The 24,136-nt window shown below is 45.3% G+C and overlaps 1 protein-coding gene across 1 annotated transcript in view; it reads left to right on the top strand.

Annotated features, from left to right (window-relative positions):
- The first annotated feature begins 3,385 nt into the window (after nucleotides 1-3,385).
- The window catches only part of skila (SKI-like proto-oncogene a), a 34,362-nt gene continuing 13,611 nt past the window's right edge, over nucleotides 3,386-24,136 (top strand). Inside the window, 2 exon segments of the mRNA XM_067253991.1 lie at nucleotides 3,386-3,446; nucleotides 5,512-6,793. Coding sequence (XP_067110092.1) covers nucleotides 5,669-6,793 — 1,125 coding nt within the window. The 5' untranslated portion in view covers nucleotides 3,386-3,446; nucleotides 5,512-5,668.

Below are 24,136 nucleotides of genomic sequence, written 5' to 3' on the forward strand. Positions count from 1 at the left end.
ATCCGTAGGCCCCTGATCCTAGCTGTGATGTGCAGCTATCAGGTCAGGTTTGTAGTCAAAACAAGGGACACCTTGATAGAACTGTCATAATAGGGAAACTATCCATATACACAGTTGTAATCACGCAAATCCTTCAGTACCCTCATGCTTAAGTCAAGACTATAAACGATATAAATCCAAAACCTTAACCACTGATCCTTTGAGGTGTTTAACATCTAGAAATATAAAATGGCAGACTGATGTGAGGATCAAGGTGACATGGTAAACGATTGTAGAAGAGAAAAACCAACGAAGGAAGCGAGAATCCTTCCAAAACATACAACTTCAGAGAAGGACGTCAGCGCCGGAGCCAGTGACATCCAGTAGAAAACCTTTTGCTTCCTACAGCTTTGGCAGATGTTTTCATATTGTCCTAGAAATGTTGTGCTCGTGAACATTCCATCACAAAGTACATCCTTGAACCAAAATACAAATCGCACAAAAGTCTTATATTTTCTTCAGTATGTGTTTCGTGTGAGGGTAGAGGAGAAAGACAAGATAGGAAAAAAGTAAATAACCTTGACAGAGGGAGAGCAGAGCAGACATAGCTGTTTACACAGTTCAGTTCCTACAATCCAGTCCTCGCAACTGACTGATGAGAGAAAAAAGAAATGGAGTAATAAAAAGTCTGTAGGGCCATTTATATTCTCTGACAACATGTACAAAGTATACAGGAATCAATTTCAAAAGATGGGTGGGAATATTAGTCTACCGTAATTACTACTAACGTTTCGATAAGAGGCAAATCCAACTCATTCAGTGAAGGACTTCATTACTCTGGTTGTCGGGAAACATGTCTGAACTCGCTGTTGTGTTTTTCGCAGACACCATGTTTAGCACTTCCTCTGTGTCTTCCCAGGGTATGGTCCGTGGGATCCCATGAGTAAGTCCTACAAGGCCCCTTCCGGAGGAGGGAAGAATGGACCAAATCTCGTATTTCTTACGATGTAAAACGATAGAGGATTGGAAAACATCCTGCTTTAATTGCTCCTATCTTGTTGGCTATTTTATCCTGTCCCTGAAGCGATTAATTAAGCCATAAATGAATCTCACTCTGCATAGCAAATGCAGTATCCTTAGTAAAACACACAGTTTATACAGGATCATCATTACCGTACAACAAGCTGCATTGGACCCAACTGTGTCACACTCCAAATGTATAACATCAGTACAGTAACACTGCTGCAGTAATTGATCATAGACAGCTTCATATTACTGCTCTCCTTTGTATCATCATTAGGGCTAGATGTGACCTGGTTCTAGAAGGTGATTTGCATTAGAGCCACTGCAGTGGCTAATAGTCAAACTATCTTGGCTCTCCTCTTCTCTGCAGAGAGTGGACTGGGAATCCAATATTAAGACTCAAGTGACACAGCCAAATGATCTGTTTTTATCCACTGGCCAAGTATTAAAGGCGCATTATGGTCTGAAGTGCATGGATTTCTTTTTCAAATATAATTGAGACTAAGCCCAGTTGAGGGGTTTGTAAGCATACCAGACTGAGCATGGAAGACTCCAGGTGTAGCACAGTACCTAGGAGATGCACAGATATTTCCAAAGGTATTAAGCCATGTTTCAATCAGAGTTATTGTCTGAGGGATTGTATTAAGTATGTGAACACACACAAGAAATGTGGTTCCGGGTTATTGACAATATACTAACCCGACAATATTCAGATAGTGTAAATATGTTCACAGACAACACACAATATGACAGCACCAGACAGATTTATATAGATTAAAGAAAGATCCATGACGAGTGTGATTGTGCCGTCTGCCTCCGGGGTCCACTTAGCGCAAAACTCAATAACACTTGAAACAGTGCCTTGCTAGAGAGGTCTATTAATGTGTCCCTCACACCACAGTGTATCTATCTATAAACCCTACTCTCTTGATGCTGATATTCACACCCCATTCCATAACACTGGATTGAGCAATCAGTGTCGGCCATGTTATTGCACATATGAGATTAATTTACCAGGCACAGCACACAGAGTGATGTTATAACAAGAAAATCAATGTCCCCTTGTTGTTCTCAGCGACTGGACAGGGTGTACGCCCCGTATCTGCTGTCATAATACAACTGCTGACCTTGCTGCCAAAGGAGAGGGGGGAGGGAGAGGGGAGCCTGGCAGAGGTGAACTGGTGGTCGAGCTGTTTATCAAACCTTTATCAAGTTGTTCTCTTGCTGACCAGTGACATTAGACTGCAGTTAAGACAGCGACGGTGCACTTTCCATGAAGGGTTTTGATGTTTGTCAAAACGTGTAATGTTGATCACATCCCTATTTGCTTTCAGAATATCTAAATAACAAATCCAAACAGGTCTATGCTAAATTGTTTTATCAGACCAAAAGTTTTTAGTTGGATTCAAACCCCACCAGGTCCAAACTTTCTCAATATTTTCCAGGTCTCTCCGGGTGAGGGGAACTCCACAGTGTGTCTCAGAGAGGAGGGCATTTGGGCTTCAAAAATGTAAAATTGTGTGGTTTATGAACAAAAAGGACATGTAGTTATGGCCAATCATACAGTACCCAGTATTCATTTTACAACTCAAACAACTAGCCTATTGCTAATATCTGAATGGACGAGACTGATGAAACCGAATAAGCCTTTAATTATAGGCTCAGTTTGACATATGTAGGTCAGACTGTCTAGATTGGCCAACTACAACACTTACAGTCAAATCCAAACGGACTATTCTTGGTCTTGCATGAAAACATATTTACACCCTAACAGAAGAATCAAGAACAATCTACCTTTTGATGCTTAAAGCATAGGCCATATAGGCCTAAAACTAGATAGAACTTGAATGGGGTCATTTCAGGAGCCACTAGCCTATTGTCAGTTTTTTTACCCTCGTATAAACAACTCTTTAGTTTACTGACTTGACACAGAACAAAGATTCTGTTCTGATACTGCGGCGTCAGAGTACAAATATCATTTCAAGAACAACAACAAAAAAAACACTTGTCATTTGGATGGTCGGATTGATGACCATACATTTTAAAGTCAATAAATGTAAGTTTGTAGAGCTAACTAAATATATGTATAATACTCCGCAAGCGTAGGATAGGCCCAATATATTATATTAACGTTGTAGAGTCAACGGCATGTGCTACTTAATTAAAATAAATTGTAACGCGTGATTTTCCTAAAATTCATTAAACATTTGTCTTTTGCTGCATTCTGCAGGTAAACACAAGCTCCAGACTGCGAGACAGACAGACACCCCCGCACAGTTTCCGAGACATGCCCAATTCGAGTCTGGGTGACGTATCTCATTAAGTCGTGCTGTGACGTTACTGGACTGTTGGTGTTTCTAGCTGCATCTTGTTGACGGTCGACTAGGCTTTTCAGAACGGAGGAGAACCGATAGAGAGGAGCCGATACGACCTCGTTCAGGCAAGTGTAAATACATTTTGGTTCGTCTTTTATCCATTGTACTGTACTGATAAAACTTGGCTTTTTTATGTTTACATGTTGGGTTATTTAAAGGTTTTAGCTTGTTCTACCGAAAGGAAGGCACGCTATGAGGATTTAACGTAGCTTAATACTACTAACGCTCGCTCGCGCTATGCTAGCCTGGTGTTGGTGGCTAAGCTAACAAGCTGCTGCTAGGGAATCTACGATAGCTGCTGAGTTTCCCGACAGTGGAATACTCTAGCTAGCTAACGGTGCAGGCAATCTTTCGTTTTTATGTCATTCATCATGCTAGTATGCTTGAACCTGTCTGTGTTTTATATGAATTACTATCTAATGATATTATTACGTTCGAAAAAAAAATTCTGGATCATTTTAAAGGGACGGTTGGTCGAAAAAGAACACACCGTCTACTATACTAGTAGCTGTGTTTCGGCTAGAGCCATCGAGTACTACTGTACTGTAACGTTATTTGGAAGTCTCACATCGTCGGCTAAACCTAGTTAGTTGGCTAACGCTAGGCTTCCTATAAATTGGTGATTCAGCCCATATGTAATTCACCGACATTTGAATGTTTTAGTGAGCTATCTGGTGTTGTCTAGTCCGGGTTTCCTTCACCCAGTTCCAGACGGTAGACAGTGAATGTCATTATCAGTGCTGTCTGCGTACCTTTGCCATCGTGGCGAGCCAGCGCCGGAGGCGAAGTACAGTTTGCACTTGCAGACGCAAAGCAAGGAGGGATAGTAGAGTGCGAGGTGGGCTTGATGCTCCGTGGAGCAAGTCGCGATGTCCTTGTTAGTTTCGTAGTAGAGAGAAAAAATACAGGGAATCAACGGGAGCAGTTCTCTTCTCTATTATCACTAATATACATGAGGTCGAATACCATTGGCATTTTGTGGGGGTAAGCGATGCTCAAGACTGGAATCACAGCGTTTAAACTCGCCGCAAACCACCGTCATTATTGGAAATGTATCATTTAACAGCACTGACACTGATGTCGCGGAGCCGACTGGAATCTATTTTACTATCCCCAAGTCATCCATCAACAGCTTTTGTGACTCGATAGGGTTATGTTCTGTAAAATGTGTGGGGTAAAGCTTGGATAGTCAAAGCAGCTAGTACAGAATCATGTTAAGATGCTAGCGACAGCGTCATAAGACTGAATGCGTCGTAACCATTGGACAGCCGAAATAGATTCTTACATGTCCACTCTTCGCCGCATTTTGATGAGAATACACCAAAACTAAAATATCCTGTTTTAGCTAAAAATGTTAACAGACAAAGTAGAGAATTATCCATTATATGTATATCCATAACGTTACAATAGCCACTGTCGTTTAGATTACATTTGAGTGTTCTGTAAAAGATTGAATACCCAAATTGATGCCGAAGTCAGCAAAATCCCGTGGCTAAGGGGAAACACCACGTTGCTTTGCGTTTCGGTAACAATTGAATGAGGTGAATGAATGGTCTTTTATCAATTGTTTTCCACGTAGTTGATGGGGTCAGCGTGGGGTAAGTAGACCTTGAGCATGATAGTAGCACAACGGTAGGGAATGGGTACTGTAGTTTTGTAAACCATGAGATCTGTTCATTTTATTTTACTCTGCAACGATAGATGACTTGATCTTTGTTGAGTTTCTTCTTCTTGGCCGCTCACAATTTATTGGATAAAACCAACACCTCGTTTTGGTAATTGTACTTCACTGCCATTGAAGAAACGATATATGCTAATTTCTGTTGTTTAATTACAATTACTGAATAGTCCTGTTAGTGTGAAGTATGGTAATAGCCATTTGGCCCAATGGTCGATGCCAACAGTAACACAACCCCCAGCCAGGACAAGGAAAGGGGCCATAAAAGATTTAAGCTCCTTATTGTTATTTCAGCACATGTAAAAGTGTTACATTTGCTACAGGAGTTTTTCAGAATGAGCATTTGTGAACACGGTTTGAATTCTTTAGGATGTTATTTATTCTTTTACGTCCACGTCTTAAACCCCCCCCCCCCCCCCCAAAAAAAAACAACCTCTCCTCTCTGCCCTCAGGAAGGAGACTAAAATCACTGAAAAGTTCAATCATCATCACCATGCATGTGTCTGAATGCCAGAAGATTTGTAACATCTGAAAAGAGGAAAAAGAAGAGAACGCATACTCATTCAGTCCGGCTCAACATAGAGAAAACAAGACCATAAATCTGTGCTTAGACATGGCCAGTACTCAGACAAGTCTGAAAACCCCGTTCAAAGACTTGACCTCTTTCAAGGGCAGCATGAAGCGTCTGTACAGGGAGCGACTGGAAGACGCACCAATAAAAAAACGGGTTATGGCTGAAATCAATTTGAAGCGGCGCAGCCTGGAGTCCCTCCCCAGAACCCCCAAGGTGAAGAGGGAGCACGTGGAGGAGCTTCAGCACGACTCGGACATGGATGTGGAAGGCAGGGCGGAGCTGCATATGTTAGGCTCGGCCAAACCACTGGACCTCAGCCCCGGGCTCAAACACACCCTGGCCCAGTTCACCCTCAGCAGTCAGAGCTCTCTGGGGGGTCCAGCTGCCTTCTCGGCACGCACCGGCCCAGAGTCCTCCTCCCCCACAGGCATGGCCCCTCTGCCCTCTCCCCCGATCCTGGGGGGCGGCCCCCTGCTGGTGCCCTGCGACAGCTCCACGGAGCTCACCCACTCCATCCTGGAGGGAGAGTCCATCTCATGCTTTGCCGTGGGGGGGGAGAAGCGCCTGTGCCTGCCCCAGGTCCTTAACTCGGTGCTGCGCGATTTCTCGCTGCAACAGATCAACGCGGTATGCGACGAGCTCTACGTCTACTGCTCGCGCTGCGACGCGGAGCAGCTGCACATCCTCAAGGTGCTTGGCATCCTGCCCTTCAACGCCCCGTCCTGCGGCCTCATCACCCTGACGGACGCCCAGCGGCTCTGCAACGCCCTGCTGCGCCCGGGGGGCACCCTCCCCGCCGACGCCTCCGGCAAGCTCCCAGTTCAGGGCCTGCTGAAGGAGAGTGAGGCCAGCTTCCAGGTGGAGCACCAGTGCCTGGGGAAGTGCCAGGGTCTCTTCGTGCCCCAGTTCTACGCCCAGCCCGAGGCGCCTTGCATCCAGTGCGTGGAGTGCCAGCTGCTCTTCTCGCCGCAGAAGTTTGTCATGCACTCTCACAAGTCGCCCGACAAGAGGACCTGCCACTGGGGCTTCGATTCGGCCAAGTGGCCCTGCTATCTGCTGCTGGGGAAGAAGTACCTGGGCTCGGCCGAGGAACCCATGCTCAGACGACTGCTGGAGGAGATGAAGGAGAAGTTCCACTACCAGCTCAAGAGGTCGCTAGACAAAGTAAGCACTTCTTAACCTTTGTTATTTTCAGTGCCTCTTTTCATGCCTGTCTTTTATTCCTTTTGATACCAGCAGATGCCTGTCCTTAATGCTAGCCTACTTGTTCCATATGTTTGATCTGCTTGCCTGCGGAGGTATTAAACATTGGACCTTGTTTACTAAGAATAGCATATAGGTGTTCCAAGCTGGAGTTCTAATGAGGTTATCGCTTCTGGTGTAATGGTCTTATGTAGACCTACATCCCCTTGTGTGAAGACAACAGGGTTGTCTTAAGCTAGTGTTGACCTGTAGAGCGTGTTAGCAGGGCCGGGGACAGGTATGGCCCAGCCCCGCCTGGCCTGCTGGGTGAAGGTTTGACCAGCTGTCCCTGGCAGCAAGCAGAGCCAGAGGGGAAGTGTATAATTTTTGTCCCTTAGGTCATCTGGGGGTCACTCTAGAATGTCACGGAACAAAAGGCCGAAACAACCCGCACTCTCACTTTAGCGCTGCTACCGTTGTCACTCCTTCAGTGAGCACTATCTGAATGGCTGTTTATGGCTTTGATCGTCCCATGTTTTTACAGTTTTTTTTTTCTCTCTTTCTACACTGAATGGACCATACCAGCAATAACTTGCATGGAGAATGCCCACATTGTATCACTCGTAGTTTCCATTAAAGACCAGAACCTCATGGAGTGTTCTTCTAAATAGGGTTTTTTTTCCAGCTTTTTACCCTTTCTCTTTATTTCCACCATTTGAAAAAGAAAAAAAAAACAACAAGAAGAAAAATAAATAAAAGATGTGAGTGCACAGGGCGCAAAGCCCCTATTGAAAACCCACTCCAGTTGAAAAAAAGCTCTAGATTGTTTCCACCTCCATTGACTGGTCCTTGTCTCATGACCCCTCTTGACCAAACTGGATTTGTTTTGTTGTGGTTCATGACCAGCTGTGTGTGTGTTTACGTCCGTGCGTGCTCGAGAGAGAGAACAGTTGAGAACCCCCCCCCCCCCCCCCCCCCCCCCCCCCCGCTGAGCTTGTGTGTTCAAAGTTGCTTGTTCACAGTAGCCGCGGCCCAGCGTGATGTGGGTTAAGGGTGTGACTGTGGAGCAGACAGGGGTTAGCACTTTATATTTATAGTGTGTACAGGTGGGAGCGCGTGCTACGATAATCTGCCGTTCACATTGTGTTTTGTTTGTGTCTCTAAGCAAGGGAGAAGCCCCGGTCTGTGTGTGCGTGCGTGTGTGTGTGTGTGCCGGAAATACTGTCTGGTGTCTCGTCTAGCACCCAAACCACATTCCTGCCCCTCCTCCTCCTTCCTCCCTGGCTTGACTGAATGCACCAGTCAGAGAGCTGGAGACACACAGACCTGCGGCCACTCAGACAGACCAACCTTACACACACACACTCTATAAACTGTTAGGGTTAGTTGGACAGTAAGGTACACTCACAGCTCTCTCTTTCTCTTCCTGTCTCTCTTTCTGTCTCTCTTTTTGTCTCTATTTCTCTGTCTCTTTCTGTCTCTCTTTCTGTCTCTCTTTCTGTCTCTCTTTCTGTCTCTCTCTCCTCCCCCTCTCTCTTTCTGTCCTCCCCTTCTCTTTCTGTCTGTCTTTCATTCTCTCTCTCTCTTTCTCTCTCTGTCTGTCTCTCTCTTCTCCCCCCCCCCCCCCTCTCTCTCTTTTTCTCTCTTGCTGTTAACTGAGTGTTAGTGACACATCTCTGCCTAGGCTTGTCTCACACCTCTAGGGCCCTCCGGAGCGTTTGTGTCACTACAGTTTCAGGTGATGTTTTCCCCCTGCCAGGGGAGTTTTCTGCTGTTATTGCCACAGTTTTAACAACACATTTATAGACCTGCAACTTACCCACGGAACTGCTAAAGCTTGGCCAAAGCAATCCTCAATAAACACATCCCAAATTCTTAAAAAAACGCTTTGTGGTTCTCGGGTCCAGGAAGCAGGTGACGTTGGCGCCGAGCTTCTCTGGAAGAAGCTCCTCTAGAGAGGATGTCCGAGCGTGTGAAAGGCCATTATGTTCGGAGAACCAGCTGACCCAACTCAGCTGTTCTGCTCCACTCAGGACACTCTGGGGTTCCCCCTCCCCCCCCCCCCCTCCATTGTGTGTGTGTGCGGGCGTCTGTGAGCATGTGATAACAGGGGGGTGGTGGGGGTTTGGGGGAGGTACAGACAGACGAGCCTCTTGGCAGCCCCTGACCGCCTCTCACCCTGAACATCCTCCAGATTCTGCCCCGCCGCCCGGCGCGGTACAGGAGAGCTGCTGCCCGGCGCGGTACAGGAGAGTGACTCATACTTTCCACATCCGTGTGGATGTTAGTGAAAGGTCGTCAGGGGAGAAGGGGAAACTAGCCTGGGAGAGTGCATGCCTTAGGAGAGATGGACCGCCCGGCATGTTGTTTTAACCCCTAACTCCAGACCCCCCATACCTGCAGCACTAGCCCCTGTGTACACACACATACATACTGTGTCAATGTGCACATTGAAACCCAGTTCAAGGTCTTCCAGAGAGGGGTAGCGAGGGACATTGGGGCGTGGAGGAATAGAGAGCCCTCTGGACAACCCCCCCCCCCACCCACCCCCCTTCCTCAGCCAGCTCCCCAGACTGGTCCCATTTCCTGTTGGGAGTGTTCAGTCTGAGAGGAGCAGTTGAAAGCCCTGGTCTCCTAAGTGGCCCTTTTGTCCCATCAAGAGACTTTAGAGCCTGTACCTAGCCGTACGGAGACCTGCAGAGGAAACAGGAAGCTAGCCAGACGAGACTCCGTCAATGACAACAGAGAATCGACAGCTACTTTCAGGAACATGTTTGGCGTCGGATGAAACAATGACTTCATCTGGCCCTGAAGCGATGACGAGTGTCTGTACTTCCCTCGCAGACTGATAGCGTGGCGTCATCCGCGGGACAATGACTTCTCCCACCTGATTACATGAAATAGAAACTTCCCAGACTTATGTTGATATGTTGCGAAATAGTATTAGCTTCAAATACAAAACGTCCCTGGCACATGTTTCTATCTGTCATAAAAATCCTTTGAACACTATAAATAATAACCCTGTCAATAGCGAACCAAATGGGGTCAAGGGCGTATTAAAATCTTCCATTTTAATTGGTCTGAGTCTTGGAGGAAGCCACGATTAGCTCACGTTGTTAACTGGTGTAAGGCTTGAGCCGTGTTGCCCAATGGTTAGCTGTTAGCTGTCTGCGTGGTTGTCAGCTAAATGCAGCTTTGCAGCCTCTTGGCCCAGTGTCAGCTGAGTGGTGTCAGTGCAGACAGAGCAGTTTGTCTGTGTGTGTCTGTTTGTCTGTGTGTGTGTTTGTCTGTCTGTCTGTGTGCCTGTCTGCCAGTCTGTCTGTGTGCCTGTTTGTCTGTCTGCCAGTCTGTCTGTGTGCCTGTTTGTGTGCCTGTTTGACTGTCTGCCAGTCAGTCTGTCTGTCTGTGTGCCTGTTTGTCTGTCTCTCCATGTCCCAGACAGCGGCTGCGGTACAGAGTGCAGACATCTGGACTCTCCGGCTTCCTCTTCTTAGCTATTTGGAAACCAGTGACTTCATAACCACCACAGCTGTGGCACTCAATCTTGTCTTGCTCTGTGTCTGTCTGTCTCTCCCCTTCTGTCTCATATTGTCTTTTGCTGTCTCTTTCACGATTTTCTTTCTTCAGTTCTCCTCTTCTTGATGTTATCTCTGTCCAGCCATCGACATCCTCCTCTCTCTTTCATTGGTCTCATCCTCTCTTTCCGTTTCTCTCTCACTGCCAATTACGTCTCGCCTTTATCGCACACATCTAATTCCCACCAGTCATGTCACCATATAATCTCACACCATCTCCAGGCTCTTAGGCTGCTCAGACCAATCCAGACAGAGCCCAAGTGTGGTTTTAAACAGTCAATACAACCTGGGCACCAATTAGTGGACAGTAACAAAATAAGAAACCAAATGAGCCGATAAGTCGATCGTTACATAAGCAAAAGACCGTGTGTGTGCGTGCGTGCGTGTGTGTGTGCGCGCGTGTGTTTGTGTGTGTGTGCGTGTGTGTGCGCGTGTGTGTGTGTGGGAGGCAGAGTGTATTGATCTGGTCTGCAGCCTTGATGGATGTGGCGAGTCGCTGCTGTGACACAACAAGGAAGAGGGAGGGAGAAGGCAGGCTTGGTCACAGGGCAACAGTCAGACGATAGAGAGAGGGAAGGGGAGTGAGAGAGAAGCAGAGAGAGAAGCAGAGAGAGAAGCAGAGAGAGAAGCAGAGAGAGAAGCAGAGAGAGAAGCAGAGAGAGAAGCAGAGAGAGGACAGGCTCCTCGGGCACAGGGTTACAGTCAGACGAGAGAGAGGGAAGGGGAGAGAGAGAGAGGGGACTGGCCCGGTCAGGGTTACAGTCAGACGAGAGAGAGGCAGAGCGTGTTACGTAAAGCACCGTCTGTGCTCAGACATGTGCTCCTAGCCGAACCCTCCCCCCGCTGCCTTCACTCCCCTCTCATTACTCAAACTGCCATCCAGCCAGCCGACCAGCCGGGCCAGACACACAGACACCCAGACAGACGGACTCAGAGCAACTGCGGTCAGGAACACAGGGGCCCCAGGGGAGAGGTTGAGCTGCGATGGGGGGAGGGGAGGGGAGAGAGGAGAGGACGGTTCGGCTTAGGACAGCTGCCTCCTGCTGAAGTCATGGTCAGCTTCCCTCTACCTCCCTCTCTCTCTCTCTCCCTCTTTCTTTTCCCCTTGCTGTTCTGCTCTCTGCACGAGCCAGGCTTCTACACGAAAATGCCGCATACAACGGCTTGTTGTGTTTGACCAGGCCTTGGCTCCCCCCCCCCCCCCCTCTCTCTCTCTCTCTCTCTCTCTTTACCTCTCGCTCTCCCTCTCTCAGGGTGAAAAATTTACCTCACAAGACCTCGACTGAACAAAACATGGGGTCTGGATCAGCCCTCCTGCTTGGCCAATCACGCGGCAGCAAACTTTTGGCCTTTCTGTCTCTCCCTGCCTCTCTTCATTTCTCGTGCACATTTCTTTTGTTGTCTGTTTGTGTGAAACCCTCAAACGCAAACATTATCAATGTTACCAGAATTTTTTTTACAAACAGCTCCAGCCGTAGATTTAGTTCAGCATGTTTGTACAACCAAAGCTTGGAACACGATTTCGTAGTGGTTCCTGGGAGGTTTTATCCTCCTTACAGTCCTGGCTTGTGCTCCTGGCTGATATGGAGGCGCCTGAGGGGCCCTGGTGAGTGGGAGGGGCCAGAGGGGCCCTGGTGAGTGGGAGGGGCCAGAGAGGCCCTGGTGAGTGGGAGGGGCCAGAGGGGCCCTGGTGGGTGGGAGGGGCCAGAGGGGCCCTGGTGAGTGGGAGGGGCCAGAGGGGCCCTGGTGAGTGGGAGGGGCTAGAGGGGCCCTGGTGAGTGGGAGGGGCCAGAGGGGCCCTGGTGAGTGGGAGGGGCCAGAGGGGCCCTGGTGAGTGGGAGGGGCTAGAGGGGCCCTGGTGAGTGGGAGGGGCCAGAGGGGCCCTGGTGAGTGGGAGGGGCTAGAGGGGCCCTGGTGAGTGGGAGGGGCCAGAGGGGCCCTGGTGAGTGGGAGGGGATGAGCGCTGTCTGGAGGGGCCTCACTGGTATGTCTCAGGTCAGGTCAAGTTTAGTGGTAAAGCCTTTACTGCCAAAGTCAAAGGTCATTTATATTGATTCACTTGCTCTTCATGCGAACCTGGACCCCGATTAAGCAAATCACTCTAGTTTAGAAAACCAATAAGGGAAAAGACGAAGAAGAAAAAAATAGTACCTTTAAATAATAAAAAATCATTTTTGTCGAGTGATTTGAAACCGAGTTAGCTCTGGTCTGTGCTGCATCGCCATGCCGACCCAGTCCTTCTGTGCCCCAGTTAGAGACACTGCCTGGCTGGAGGGTGAACACCACGACCTTGGGCACCCGTCACGCACAGTCGCAGCAGTCACCGTAGCGATAGGCCCGCCCAGATACGGGAGCCAGTGACTGCCACGTACGCCACAGGGACACTCAGAGACTAAACAGTCCAACCAAGCCCACTGCAGGCTGGGACAGCCCTGACTGACGGCCTGTTTGCATGTCTGGTCCACTGGGGCTCCGCCCCCCTCCCCCCACTGCCAGGAGTCGAGACCACAGTTTGCTCTTAGGGAAATGAGAGGGAGGGGAGGGGGAGGGGGAGAAATGAGAGAGGAGGGGGGTGAGGAGAGATAGGAGGGGGGAAGGGGATAGGGGGAGGGGGAGGGGAAGAAAAGAGAGAGGAGGGGGGAGAGGGAGTGAAGCAAGGAGAGGAGAGTCAAGCCAGTCTGCCAACCAGCCAGCCTGCCAGAGACGACAACAGAGAGGATTATGGGATAGTTCCGACAAGATAAAACAGGTGTTGCTAGTCAGGGCTACTCTGTGGCTGGGCTGTTTTCTGGGTAGCAGAGCAGAGGAGCTGTAGTATTAATGAATCAATGACTGAAGAGAAGATTAACTGTCCAGAGTCTCATCTCCCATGGAGACCGTCAGAAGGGGGGGGAGAAGAGGGTCTACTGTAAAGGAGTGTGTGTGTGTGTGTGTGTGTGTGTGTGTGTGTGTGTGTGTGTGTGTGTGTGTGTGTGTGTTTGTAATACTATACTTGTGAGGACCACAACCTGACAACAGACCTTTAAAGTGAGGACATTTTTCTTTGTGAGGACATTTTGGCTGGTCCTCACAACCAAATCGCTTCAAACTCTTACACAGACCCCCTATGACCATAGGCATCCATCTCTGCAAATTTCACCAAAAGTCCTCACCTATGTGGTAGTCCGTCAAAAACTGTGTTTTGGCTCTATGCTCTAGTGCACCCCTGTAGGCCAGGCTTGGTGTTGCATTCGGATTTTCCCATTGAGTTGCACACCTTTTTTGATTGGTTTCTGAATCAGGGCTATTTTTCTGATTGGCTAGAATTTTTTAACCACGTGACCAAGGGAGAGGAAGGATGTGGCCACCTGCTTTTGCTTCATTTGGGAACCCAAATGCAATACATAGACCTGGATTAACTTGTATATCAGTTACTAAATGTCTCACATATTATATTTGAGCTTGGGGAAAAAAGTAAAAGGGCTGCTAGTTCAATGTTTATTACAATCTAGGCCAAACATAAAGTTTATAAAATCAATGGCGATTTTGGCTTGACATTTTTTTTAAACATTTTTAAGTCCTCATTTTGGGACCAATAATAATCCTCATTTTGGGGCCAATTAAGATTTCTAAATTTGCGAAAATGATTCGGCTTTAGTTTCATTATGATGTGCATCAGGTCAAATAATTCAATGTGTGCGCACATTTGCATTGCCCCTCTTTGTAAATTTCGACTTTTCCCACACCATTTGATGGATTATAAGATTGCTGCAACTATTGCCCACATTTCTGTCTGTCAATCTCTCCGCGAAGCACGAAGCGCAGTTGGGAGAGTGGCAGTTTGAAAACGACGCCCCACCCCCTCTGCCATGCACTGCACTCGCGATCTGACTTATTGACAGACATATCATGCTCACTCTGATTGTTTTACATATGTTGATGAATTCTATACGTACATATTAAGGAAAAGGTTTCGAAATTGATATTCAGCCAAACTTTGCATTGCATAGTCTATGCAATTATGTCATTGCATTAAATGTATTTGGTATAGATTAATTAATTGCACACTTTGAATAGTCTCCTAACATAAACATTTGTGTGCCAGTCATAAAATATGGGAGACATAAGGCTGCATAATGTGTGGCCTTGGGAGAGTGGTTGTGAAGTGGCAGTTTAAAAACGATACATTTAGTCAATTAGCAGACGCTCTTATCCAGATACCCCTCCCCCACCCCCACTGCTCTGCACTCACTGAATGCGATCTGAAATCTTGACAGAGACTTATTAAGTTTACTCTGATTTTTTTACATTATGTAAATAAATTCTATATAGGATTTTTTTAAATAAATAATACTACTTTTAGCTTGTTCATGAGATTTTCCAGACTTATGATGAAACTTTTTATCTGATATTCAGCCAAACTTTGCATTGCATAGTCTATGAAATTATGTAATTGCATGAAATCTATTTGGTATGGATTAATTAATTAATTGCCCACTTTGAATAGTCTCGTAACATAAACAGATAAACAGTTGTGTTTGTGTGCAAGTCATAAAAGCTGGGAGACATAAGGCTGCATATTGTGTTGCTTTTGGAGAGTGGTTGTGAAGTGACAGTTTGAAAACGATACATTTAGTCAATTAGCAGACGCTCGTATCCAGATACCCCTCCCCCACCCCCACTGCTCTGCACTCACTGACTGCGATCCGAAATCTTGACAGAGATTTATTAAGATTACTCAGATTTTTTTTAAATTCTATTTAGGATTATTATTTTTTATAATACTACTTTTAGCTTGTTCGTGAGATTTTCCAGACTTCTGACAAAACTTTTAATCTGATATTCAGCCACACTTTGCATTGCATAGTCTATGCAATGATTTAATTGCGTGCAATGTATTTGGTATAGATTAATTAACCACTTTGAATATTCTCCTAACATAATCAGATACACATTTGTGACAGTCATTAAAGTTGGGAGACCTAAGGATGCATATTGTGTTGCCTTAGGAGAGGTTGGTAAGTGGCAGTTTCATACATTTGATTTGGCTTCCAGCACAGCACAACTCACTCACCCCTCCCCCACTAGGTTCTGAGTGGCAAAGCTTATGACAGGTGGTCAGTGGTGTGTGTAAGTCAGAGGACTCAAATCAGAGAGGGCAATTTAGGCAGGAAAACTGTTTTAAGGATTGTTGATGGAAAATGCGTTTTGGTCACTTTAAGATATATTATTATTTTGTTTTAATTACTTTATAGTTAAGTGAATCAGCCCATGCAACACACTAAGATTGTAATAGTCAGTTACTTGTGGTCCTGTGCTCTCCTGGTCAAACCTGTGTGCCCGGTTTGGGAGTAGCAGATAGTGATCCATTGTTGTTTTGATGGAGGTCCACACCAGCAGTCAGCCACACAGGCCAGAACAAAACCATGCAGGGCAGTACAGTCAGCCACACAGGCCAGAACAGAACCATACAGGCCAGAACAGAACCACGCAGGGCAGTACAGAACCACACAGGCCAGAACAGAACCACACAGGGCAGTACAGTCAGCCACACAGGCCAGAACCAAACCACACAGGCCTGTACAGTCAGCCACACAGGCCAGGACAGAACCACATAGGCCAGCATAGAACCACACAGGCAGTGCCGGTCCTAGCACTATTGGCGCCCTATAGGCAAGATTTATCACCAGGTGTGTAGGTCCTCGAGGGTAGGCACATTGCAGCCGATCACCTTCTCAGCAGCTCGGTTGATACGCTGCAGTCTGCTCTTGTCATTCCTGCGGAAGCTGAAGAAATTCAACCTGCCAAAGACAATGATGGTGCACTTCTACACAGCCATCATTGAGTCCATCCTCACCTCCTCCATCACCGTCTGGTACGCTGCTGCCAAGAACAAGAGCAGACTGCAGCGTATCATCCGCACTGCTGAGAAGGTGATCGGCTGCAATCTGCCCACCCTCGAGGACCTTCACACCTCGAGGACATGACAGATCTCTTATTGTTCTATCAAGTGCGGAAGCCTGACCGTCATTGTACTAGCTATACAAGGCTTGCTGTCCCCTCACCTCCCAGGTCAGATATGACCACCTGACTGCTCTGGACTCTTGATTACCTGAATGTCTGACTACCTAACTGCTTGTCTGATTGCTCCCTCAGCCACATAATACCTGTGATTTATTCCTTGAATGAAGACAGGTGTTTAAGGATATTGTATTACACCAAATTCCTTATCTACTGTATGTACAGTATTTTATTTTCTAGCTAACATTTCTCTTGACTAATGGACGTTTTACATGGTCAGTTTCATATAATATGTAACTACAAATGGTATTTGAGAAGCACACCAACATAAGCACAAAAAGGCAGTTGAGAACCACTCATTAATCCACTACCAATCACCTGATATTGGCAAGCAAATCGAAATAACGTTCTCAAATCTGATGTGCTATTAAATATTTATAACATTTTATCAGAACATGTATTCATCTTTAAGACATTTAGTTATGGGTAACCGTTCTACTCGGGCACGAACACATGTCCACGTACATTTATGCATCTAGATATTTAAATAAGCAGTGTTTGTCAACGTGTTTCTGGATCAACATGGATACTTTCCATTGGCGACTGCATCAACTTCGTTTGCATCACGCTAAATGTGAAATAAGTTTCCAAAATTACAAGTACATGAACCGTACTACGGATCAAGAATCTACACAGAAATTACTAAAAAAGGTAAGCACGTTTTTATTAAAATGTATTTATTGTATACAAATATTAGCAACTACAATTGGCCTCGTGAATATGCAGTAGAACAATCCATAAAATCGTCACAACAGCGGAGCTTCTGCCATTCAGACTCAAGCTCCGATCCCGGTAAGTTAGAGTAGGCTGAAGCTTGATAAAAAGTTGATTGCTTGTAAAAAAAATGATTAAATTCGATGGCGTGTGATTAAAATCCACATTTACCAAAGATTATTCCAATGGATGAAAAAATTTAACTTTCCAAAGATGCATATTAGCAAAGTATTTAGGAGAAAAGATCAAACAGCGATGACGCACGTGGAGTTTTCCGTAAAACCAATGCTAGCAGTCACGCTAATAATATTGTAGTATTTGGTTTGGTTCAATGTATAGCAACAAATGCTGAGTGTATAAATGATGATATTTACATTTATTTATATAATTTGTCTAAAATGCATCCTTTATGCGTCGTGATTCGAGCTTTAGTAAAGGCCGCACATGACGCACGTTAGGCCATTTTGATAGCCACTCGGTGATTAGGCTACATTGGATCATTTAACGTTATCCAGAGAGTGTGTACCGTAAACTCGTTTTAAAATTGATCCATTTGCTATTTCAGATGCTACGTATTTAGTTAAACTCTTCATTTCGTTTTGAATAGGTCATGGAGTCAAGGAAAACCCGAGAAAAGGTAACCATTGTTTTTCTGTAGGCTAGATATTTTAGATCCACACAAAACCTCCATTATATCCCTCTCAATCGCTACATAAATCTAACTCAGTCAAGTTGAGAGAAAGTAGATAGGGGAAAGCATGCACCTGCCAAGTGACAAGAGGTTAACTGTAATGCAGTCATTTAATATACCAATATAATAACAGATATTGTGCTGTGTGTATGTATATATATATATATAACATAATTTTTGTTTTTATTTTTTAAAGGACCCTAAGTATGTAGAGAGTAATACGGAATGCAGTGCCTCAGAATATTTGCCGGAGGAAAGCACTTCGGAGGACTCATGTGCATCCCCTTTAAAAAAGCTTGCCAGCGCCTCAAAGCAGCCAGCCAGCGCCTCAAAGCAGCCAGCCAGCGCCTCAAAGCAGCCAGCCAGCGCCTCAAAGCAGCCAGCCAGCGCCTCAAAGCAGCCAGCCAGCGCCTCAAAGAAGCCAGCCAGCGCCTCAAAGAAGCCAGCCTGCGCCTCAAAGAAGCCAGCCAGCGCCGTAAAGCAGCCAGCCAGCGCCGTAAAGCAGCCAGCCAGCGCCGTAAAGCAGCCAGCCGCCACCTCAAAGCAGCCAGAGGGAAGCCTGTCTGAGGCCCCACTAAAATCAGCTCCAGTCACTCCCATGGAACTCTGTGACATGGGAGTGACTGTGGATAATGGTGAGTCATTATTATATGTTAAGAAGTGCAGTAAAGAGGGGGGAAGAAGAAAATGGGACAAAAAACATTACTGTATCTACTGCTTTAAGCCTCAAAGCAAAATAGCAAGACACCTTGAAAGGAAACACAATAAGGAACTAGAAGTAAGTCGCGCAATCTGTTTCTCAAAGGGCTCCAAACAACGTCTACTTTTGCTTGAAAAAATCAGAAACAAAGGTGACTATCACCACAATGTAGAAGTACTAAAACGATGTGATGGAGAGCTTGTAACATGGAGGCAGCCCACACATGATGTATCACCAAGCAAGTACCTGCCATGCAAATACTGTTTAGCTTTATTTGTTAAAAATGACCTTTGGAAGCACCAGAAAAAATGTAAATTAAGACCAGAAGCAAAGTCTTCCAAAAGGGAGAGAGTACAAGCTTCAGCAACCTGCCTCATTCCGAACGGAAGTCATGCTTCCGAAGAAAGCAGAAGGGTTACAGACAAAATGCGAATTGATTTGGTCTCTATGGAGTTGAAGTCGGACCCCTTGATCTGTACATATGCAGAACTCATGTATGACACGCACGAGGAAAGTCAACTTGGATACTGTGCTCAAAAAATGAGGGAGTTGGGTAGATTCATCCTTGCTGTCAAAAGAATAGATCCAAGTGTCAAAACTCTAAGGGAGGTCTGTGTTCCAGCTAGATTCAAGTTGGCTGTATCAGCAGCCCTAAACGTTTGTGGATATTTAAAACAAAAGAGGAGTTTCAATATTCCATCACTGGCCTGCAAGCTGGGATATTCGTTGAAGAGGGTGGCTGAAATAATAGTGGGTGAAAGTGTGCAGCAGGAAGATTCTGCGTCTGAAAAGGATGCAGCAAACTTCATCAAGTTGATCGAAACTTACTGGAGTGTGTATGTCTCCAAACGTGCCAGGACTAACCTAGAAGAGAAGAAATGGAACAAAGATGACATGATTCCGCTGACAGAAGATGTAGTCCTACTCCAAAAACACCTCAAGGCTTTGGAAGACAAATCAAAAGAACAACTGGCTGAGGCACCTAGTCCAACAGCCTGGAAGGTTCTTTGTGAGAGTCTGCTTGCACAGGTTATACTCTTCAATCGGAGACGTGAAGGGGAGGCATCAAAGTTACTGATGCAGACCTATCAGAACAGAAACAGGGCTCCACTTAATGCTGATGTCTACCAGAGCCTCTCAAAGTTAGAGCAAGAACTAAGTGAACAGTTCACACGGCTAGAGATAAGGGGGAAAAGAGGTCGCAAAGTACCTGTCCTCCTCACCAAAAGAGTGACTGCATCACTTGACTTACTTATCAAGTATCGATCTGACGTTGGTGTGCCAGAAGACAACCCTTATGTGTTTGCCAGAGTCGAGGCGCAGACTCCTATCAGAGGCGCAGACTGCCTGCGCAAGTTTGCAGATGCTTGCAAAGCGGCTCACCCAGAGAGACTCAGGTCCACCAAACTGAGAAAACATGTTGCTACACTTTGCCAGATTATGAATTTAAAAGACAATGAAATGGACCAGGTTGCAAAGTTCATGGGCCATGACATACGTGTCCATCGAGAGTACTACCGCATGACCGAAAACACTCTTCAACTTGCCAAAATGAGCAGAGTTCTGATGGCCATTGAGCAGGGGACACACACATACAAGGGGAAATCTCTTGATGAAATCTCTGTCAACACAACTGGTGTGTAAACTTGATATATTCCCTTATACTAATTAATTAATTAATTGGTTTACTAAACAAATTACATTTTTCAGACACAGAAAGCAGGGTTCTTCAGAGACGAGAAGATGCCACAGACAGTATTCCAGACAATGACGAGAAAGGTAAGCCATGATCCTCTGAGGCTACAAGGTTAACCAACCTGTAACTACAGATGTTGGAGCATAACACATTGGCTTGTGGGATTGTATGCAGTCAAAATTGGGAGGATGAAAGTGTCATAACTTATATCATATCTTGCTTGTTTCACAGTTCTTACCATCAGCTCCTCCCCCACCTGGGATTTTGATGCAGATGATGAGACTGGTATGCCATTATACATATTTGTTGGAAATCTTGGCACATTGACCATCAAATTTGTTTAGATGGCTGTTTATATTGTTTGATTAAAACATTAGTTTGTGTGCTTAAATGTTTCAGACACAGAGAGTAAGCTGATTCCAAAGACTGCCGTTCCACCAAAGAAACGACCCAGAACTTCCTCCACTGTTGCAAATGAAGATCCCGGTAAGTTTGAGGCGATTTCAAGACATCCATAGTGAGAGTTGTAAAGGCGCTAAGCACACCATTAAACAGTTAAATAATTGTGTGCTTGAATGTTTTTCAGAAACAGAGAGTAAGCTGATTCCAGAGTGTGCTGTCCCACCAAAGAAACGACCCAGAACTTCCTCCACTGTTGCAAATGAAGAGCCCGGTAAGTTTGAGGCAATTTCGAGACATCCATAGTGAGAGTTGTAAAGGCGCTAAGCACTCCATTAAACAGTTACATAATTTACTTTGTATTCATTTTTGTTGTCCCTTCTGTAGTAGCTGTGAAAGGTCAAAAGATGCCCTGGAGACCAGAAGAAAGGGATGCAGTTTTTCAGCACTTGGGGAAATACATAACTTTACAAAGAGTACCAGGGAAGACTGAGTGCATGGCATGCCTCAATAAAGAGCCTACCCTCCACAGAAGATCTTGGAAAGATGTAAAAAATTACCTTCACAATTCTATTCAAAGCATCAAGAAAAAAATGGCTCGTGATGAAGCAGGATTAAAAGACAAGAAATAAGATGGAGTTAATGGATGAGGGTGGTTAGTTAGATCAGTGGTTCCCAACCCTGGTCCTCAGGGCACCCCTGTCCTGCATGTTTTAGATGTTTCCCTGCACCAACACACCTGATTAAAATGAATGGTCAAAAGCAGGCTTCTGCAGAGCTGGATAACAACCCATTCATTTGAATTAGGTGTGTTGGAGCAGGGAAACATCTAAAGCATGCAGGACAGGGGTGCCCTGAGGACCAGGGTTGGGAACCACTAAGTTAAATGTTTAGTTTAAGCTAAAAATGTTAGTTAGGGGCTAAAGAGGGGTTAGTAAGGGGATGGGGAGCATTGGGGTCCTCATTGTTTTGTTTTAAATGTTGACTACTGATCCAACTACGTTTGCTCATTAAATGTCATGATGCCCCCCTTGTTCATCCAAGCTTTGGACATACAGGTATGACATAAGTTGGAGTTCTAATAAAGATACAGTTTGTCAACTGAAACCCTCACCTTTCTAATATATTTTATACATATTGACAAGGACAGCCAGGAAAGACTGAACACGTGGCATGCCTTAAGATTCCTTGGGATCTTTGAACTGTCTGATTTCAAGTGTGTTGGAGGTCAAAGAAGGTGTTGACCAGCACTGACCAGTTGGTAAAGTCCATTATCCACAGAGCATGTCGGTCATCTAGGTGGAAGCTGGTGGTGAGTTTTCCAGCAAGAATGTTTGCTGGGACGGTTAGGGTGTTTCAATGCCTAGAATTTTCATACAGCAGGCAGGCTGTAGTGCTGGGGGGTCTGGATGCATATGTATGCTTAATACTTGGCAATACTAGTCTATCTTTAACTACTGTGTTTGCACCAACATCACCACAAACCATACTTGATTTACCTAAAATAGTACCTCATTCGGGACAGGTGGAGCAATGCTCCCCACTAGAATAAACCAGGTTTACAAAATAATGTCAAAACATGTAGGATACTATAAGCTAAATAACTAGATCCCTTGTGCTAGCCAACTCGTCAGGTGTTATGAATAGCGTACTGTAGATTTGTTTTTGTTGCGGTTTAGCCCTCTACAAGATGTAAACAGCGAGGTATGAAATACATTTGCCAACATAAGTAGATAAATACATTTGCATTCTACGTTGTTGAAATAATATTTGTACGCGTACGTGACCTAGGTTAAATCATTTCATGTCAAAATTGCAGAACCACACAGGCCAGCATAGAACCACACAGGCAGTGCCGGTCCTAGCACATTTGGCGCCCTATAGGCAAGATTTATCACCAGGTGTGTAGGTCCTCGAGGGTAGGCACATTGCAGCCGATCACCTTCTCAGCAGCTCGGTTGATACGCTGCAGTCTGCTCTTGTCATTCCTGCGGCAGCTGAAGAAATTCAACCTGCCAAAGACAATGATGGTGCACTTCTACACAGCCATCATTGAGTCCAGCCTCACCTCCTCCATCACCGTCTGGTACGCTGCTGCCAAGAACAAGAGCAGACTGCAGCGTATCATCCGCACTGCTGAGAAGGTGATCGGCTGCAATCTGCCCACCCTCGAGGACCTTCACACCTCGAGGACATGACAGATCTCTTATTGTTCTATCAAGTGCGGAAGCCTGACCGTCATTGTACTAGCTATACAAGGCTTGCTGTCCCCTCACCTCCCAGGTCAGATATGACCACCTGACTGCTCTGGACTCTTGATTACCTGAATGTCTGACTACCTAACTGCCTGTCTGATTGCTCCCTCAGTCACCTAATATCTGTGACGTATTAATTGAATGAAGACAGGTGTTTTAAGGATATTGTATTACACCAAACTCCTTATCTACTGTATTTACTGTATCCTCTTTTCTATCTAACATTTCTCTTGACTAATGGACATCGGATTCATTTTATATGTAACTGCAAATGGTAATTGGGAAACACACCAACATACACACAAAAAGGCAGTTGAGAACCACTCATTTATCCACTAACAATTTTTATCTTTTATCAATCTTTATATAACTACTGTGTTTGTCTGCACCAACAGCACCAAATATAATTTATTGTATGTGAAAACGTAGGCAACTTGGAAATAAACCGGTTTCTGATTCTGATTATAATGAATTATTTTGGGTTATCAACCCCTCTGCTAATTTACTAATATGGCCAACATTTTTATAGTTTATGGATTTCATTCATACTTCATTGATTGGTCGTGGCCAGGATTGCTGTAAGCTAAATAATTAACCAGTTTCCTTGTGCTAGCTAACTCGTTGTTAACTGACGTCAGGAGATATGAATACTGTAGATCTTTTTTTTTAATACCGGTTTAACGCTCTAAAAGACTGCAAGATCTTAAAGAAGATTGCCAACATGTGTCTGCCGTATTGGTAAGTCAATATATTTTTTAGCAGGTATCAGTTATTTTGTGAGTGACTTTACTGTATTAACCTGCCTAATTACACAGGTAGTTAAATAGATTTGCATTCGGCGTTGTTTAAATAATCTTTGTGCTTGTGTGCGTACGTGACCTAAATAATTTCATGCGAAAATTGCTAACGCATCTGTAATAGTTCGGTAGTTAAAATACATAATCAAAATAAGTCCATTAAAACCCATACACCACAATCTGCTTTTACATTAAATCGTTTAATTTAAACTCGTGCAAATTGGTTTGTCGACAACTAAAGTGAAAGCCATAGTCAGTATATGAGCGGCATATACCAAAAATGGCGATCCGGTGGTGGACAAAAGAAAAGTCATGTGATCTAAAATCTACCTAGTAACAGAGTAGTAACCAGTGGTCCTCACACCGGCGGGTCTGTGCACATATTTTTTCTTACGAGTGTATGGTGATTTTGAGGTGACTTCTGGCCTCGTGAGAGCC

Source organism: Osmerus mordax, chromosome 16, assembly GCF_038355195.1.
Source record: "Osmerus mordax isolate fOsmMor3 chromosome 16, fOsmMor3.pri, whole genome shotgun sequence".
Lineage (NCBI taxonomy): Eukaryota > Metazoa > Chordata > Actinopteri > Osmeriformes > Osmeridae > Osmerus > Osmerus mordax.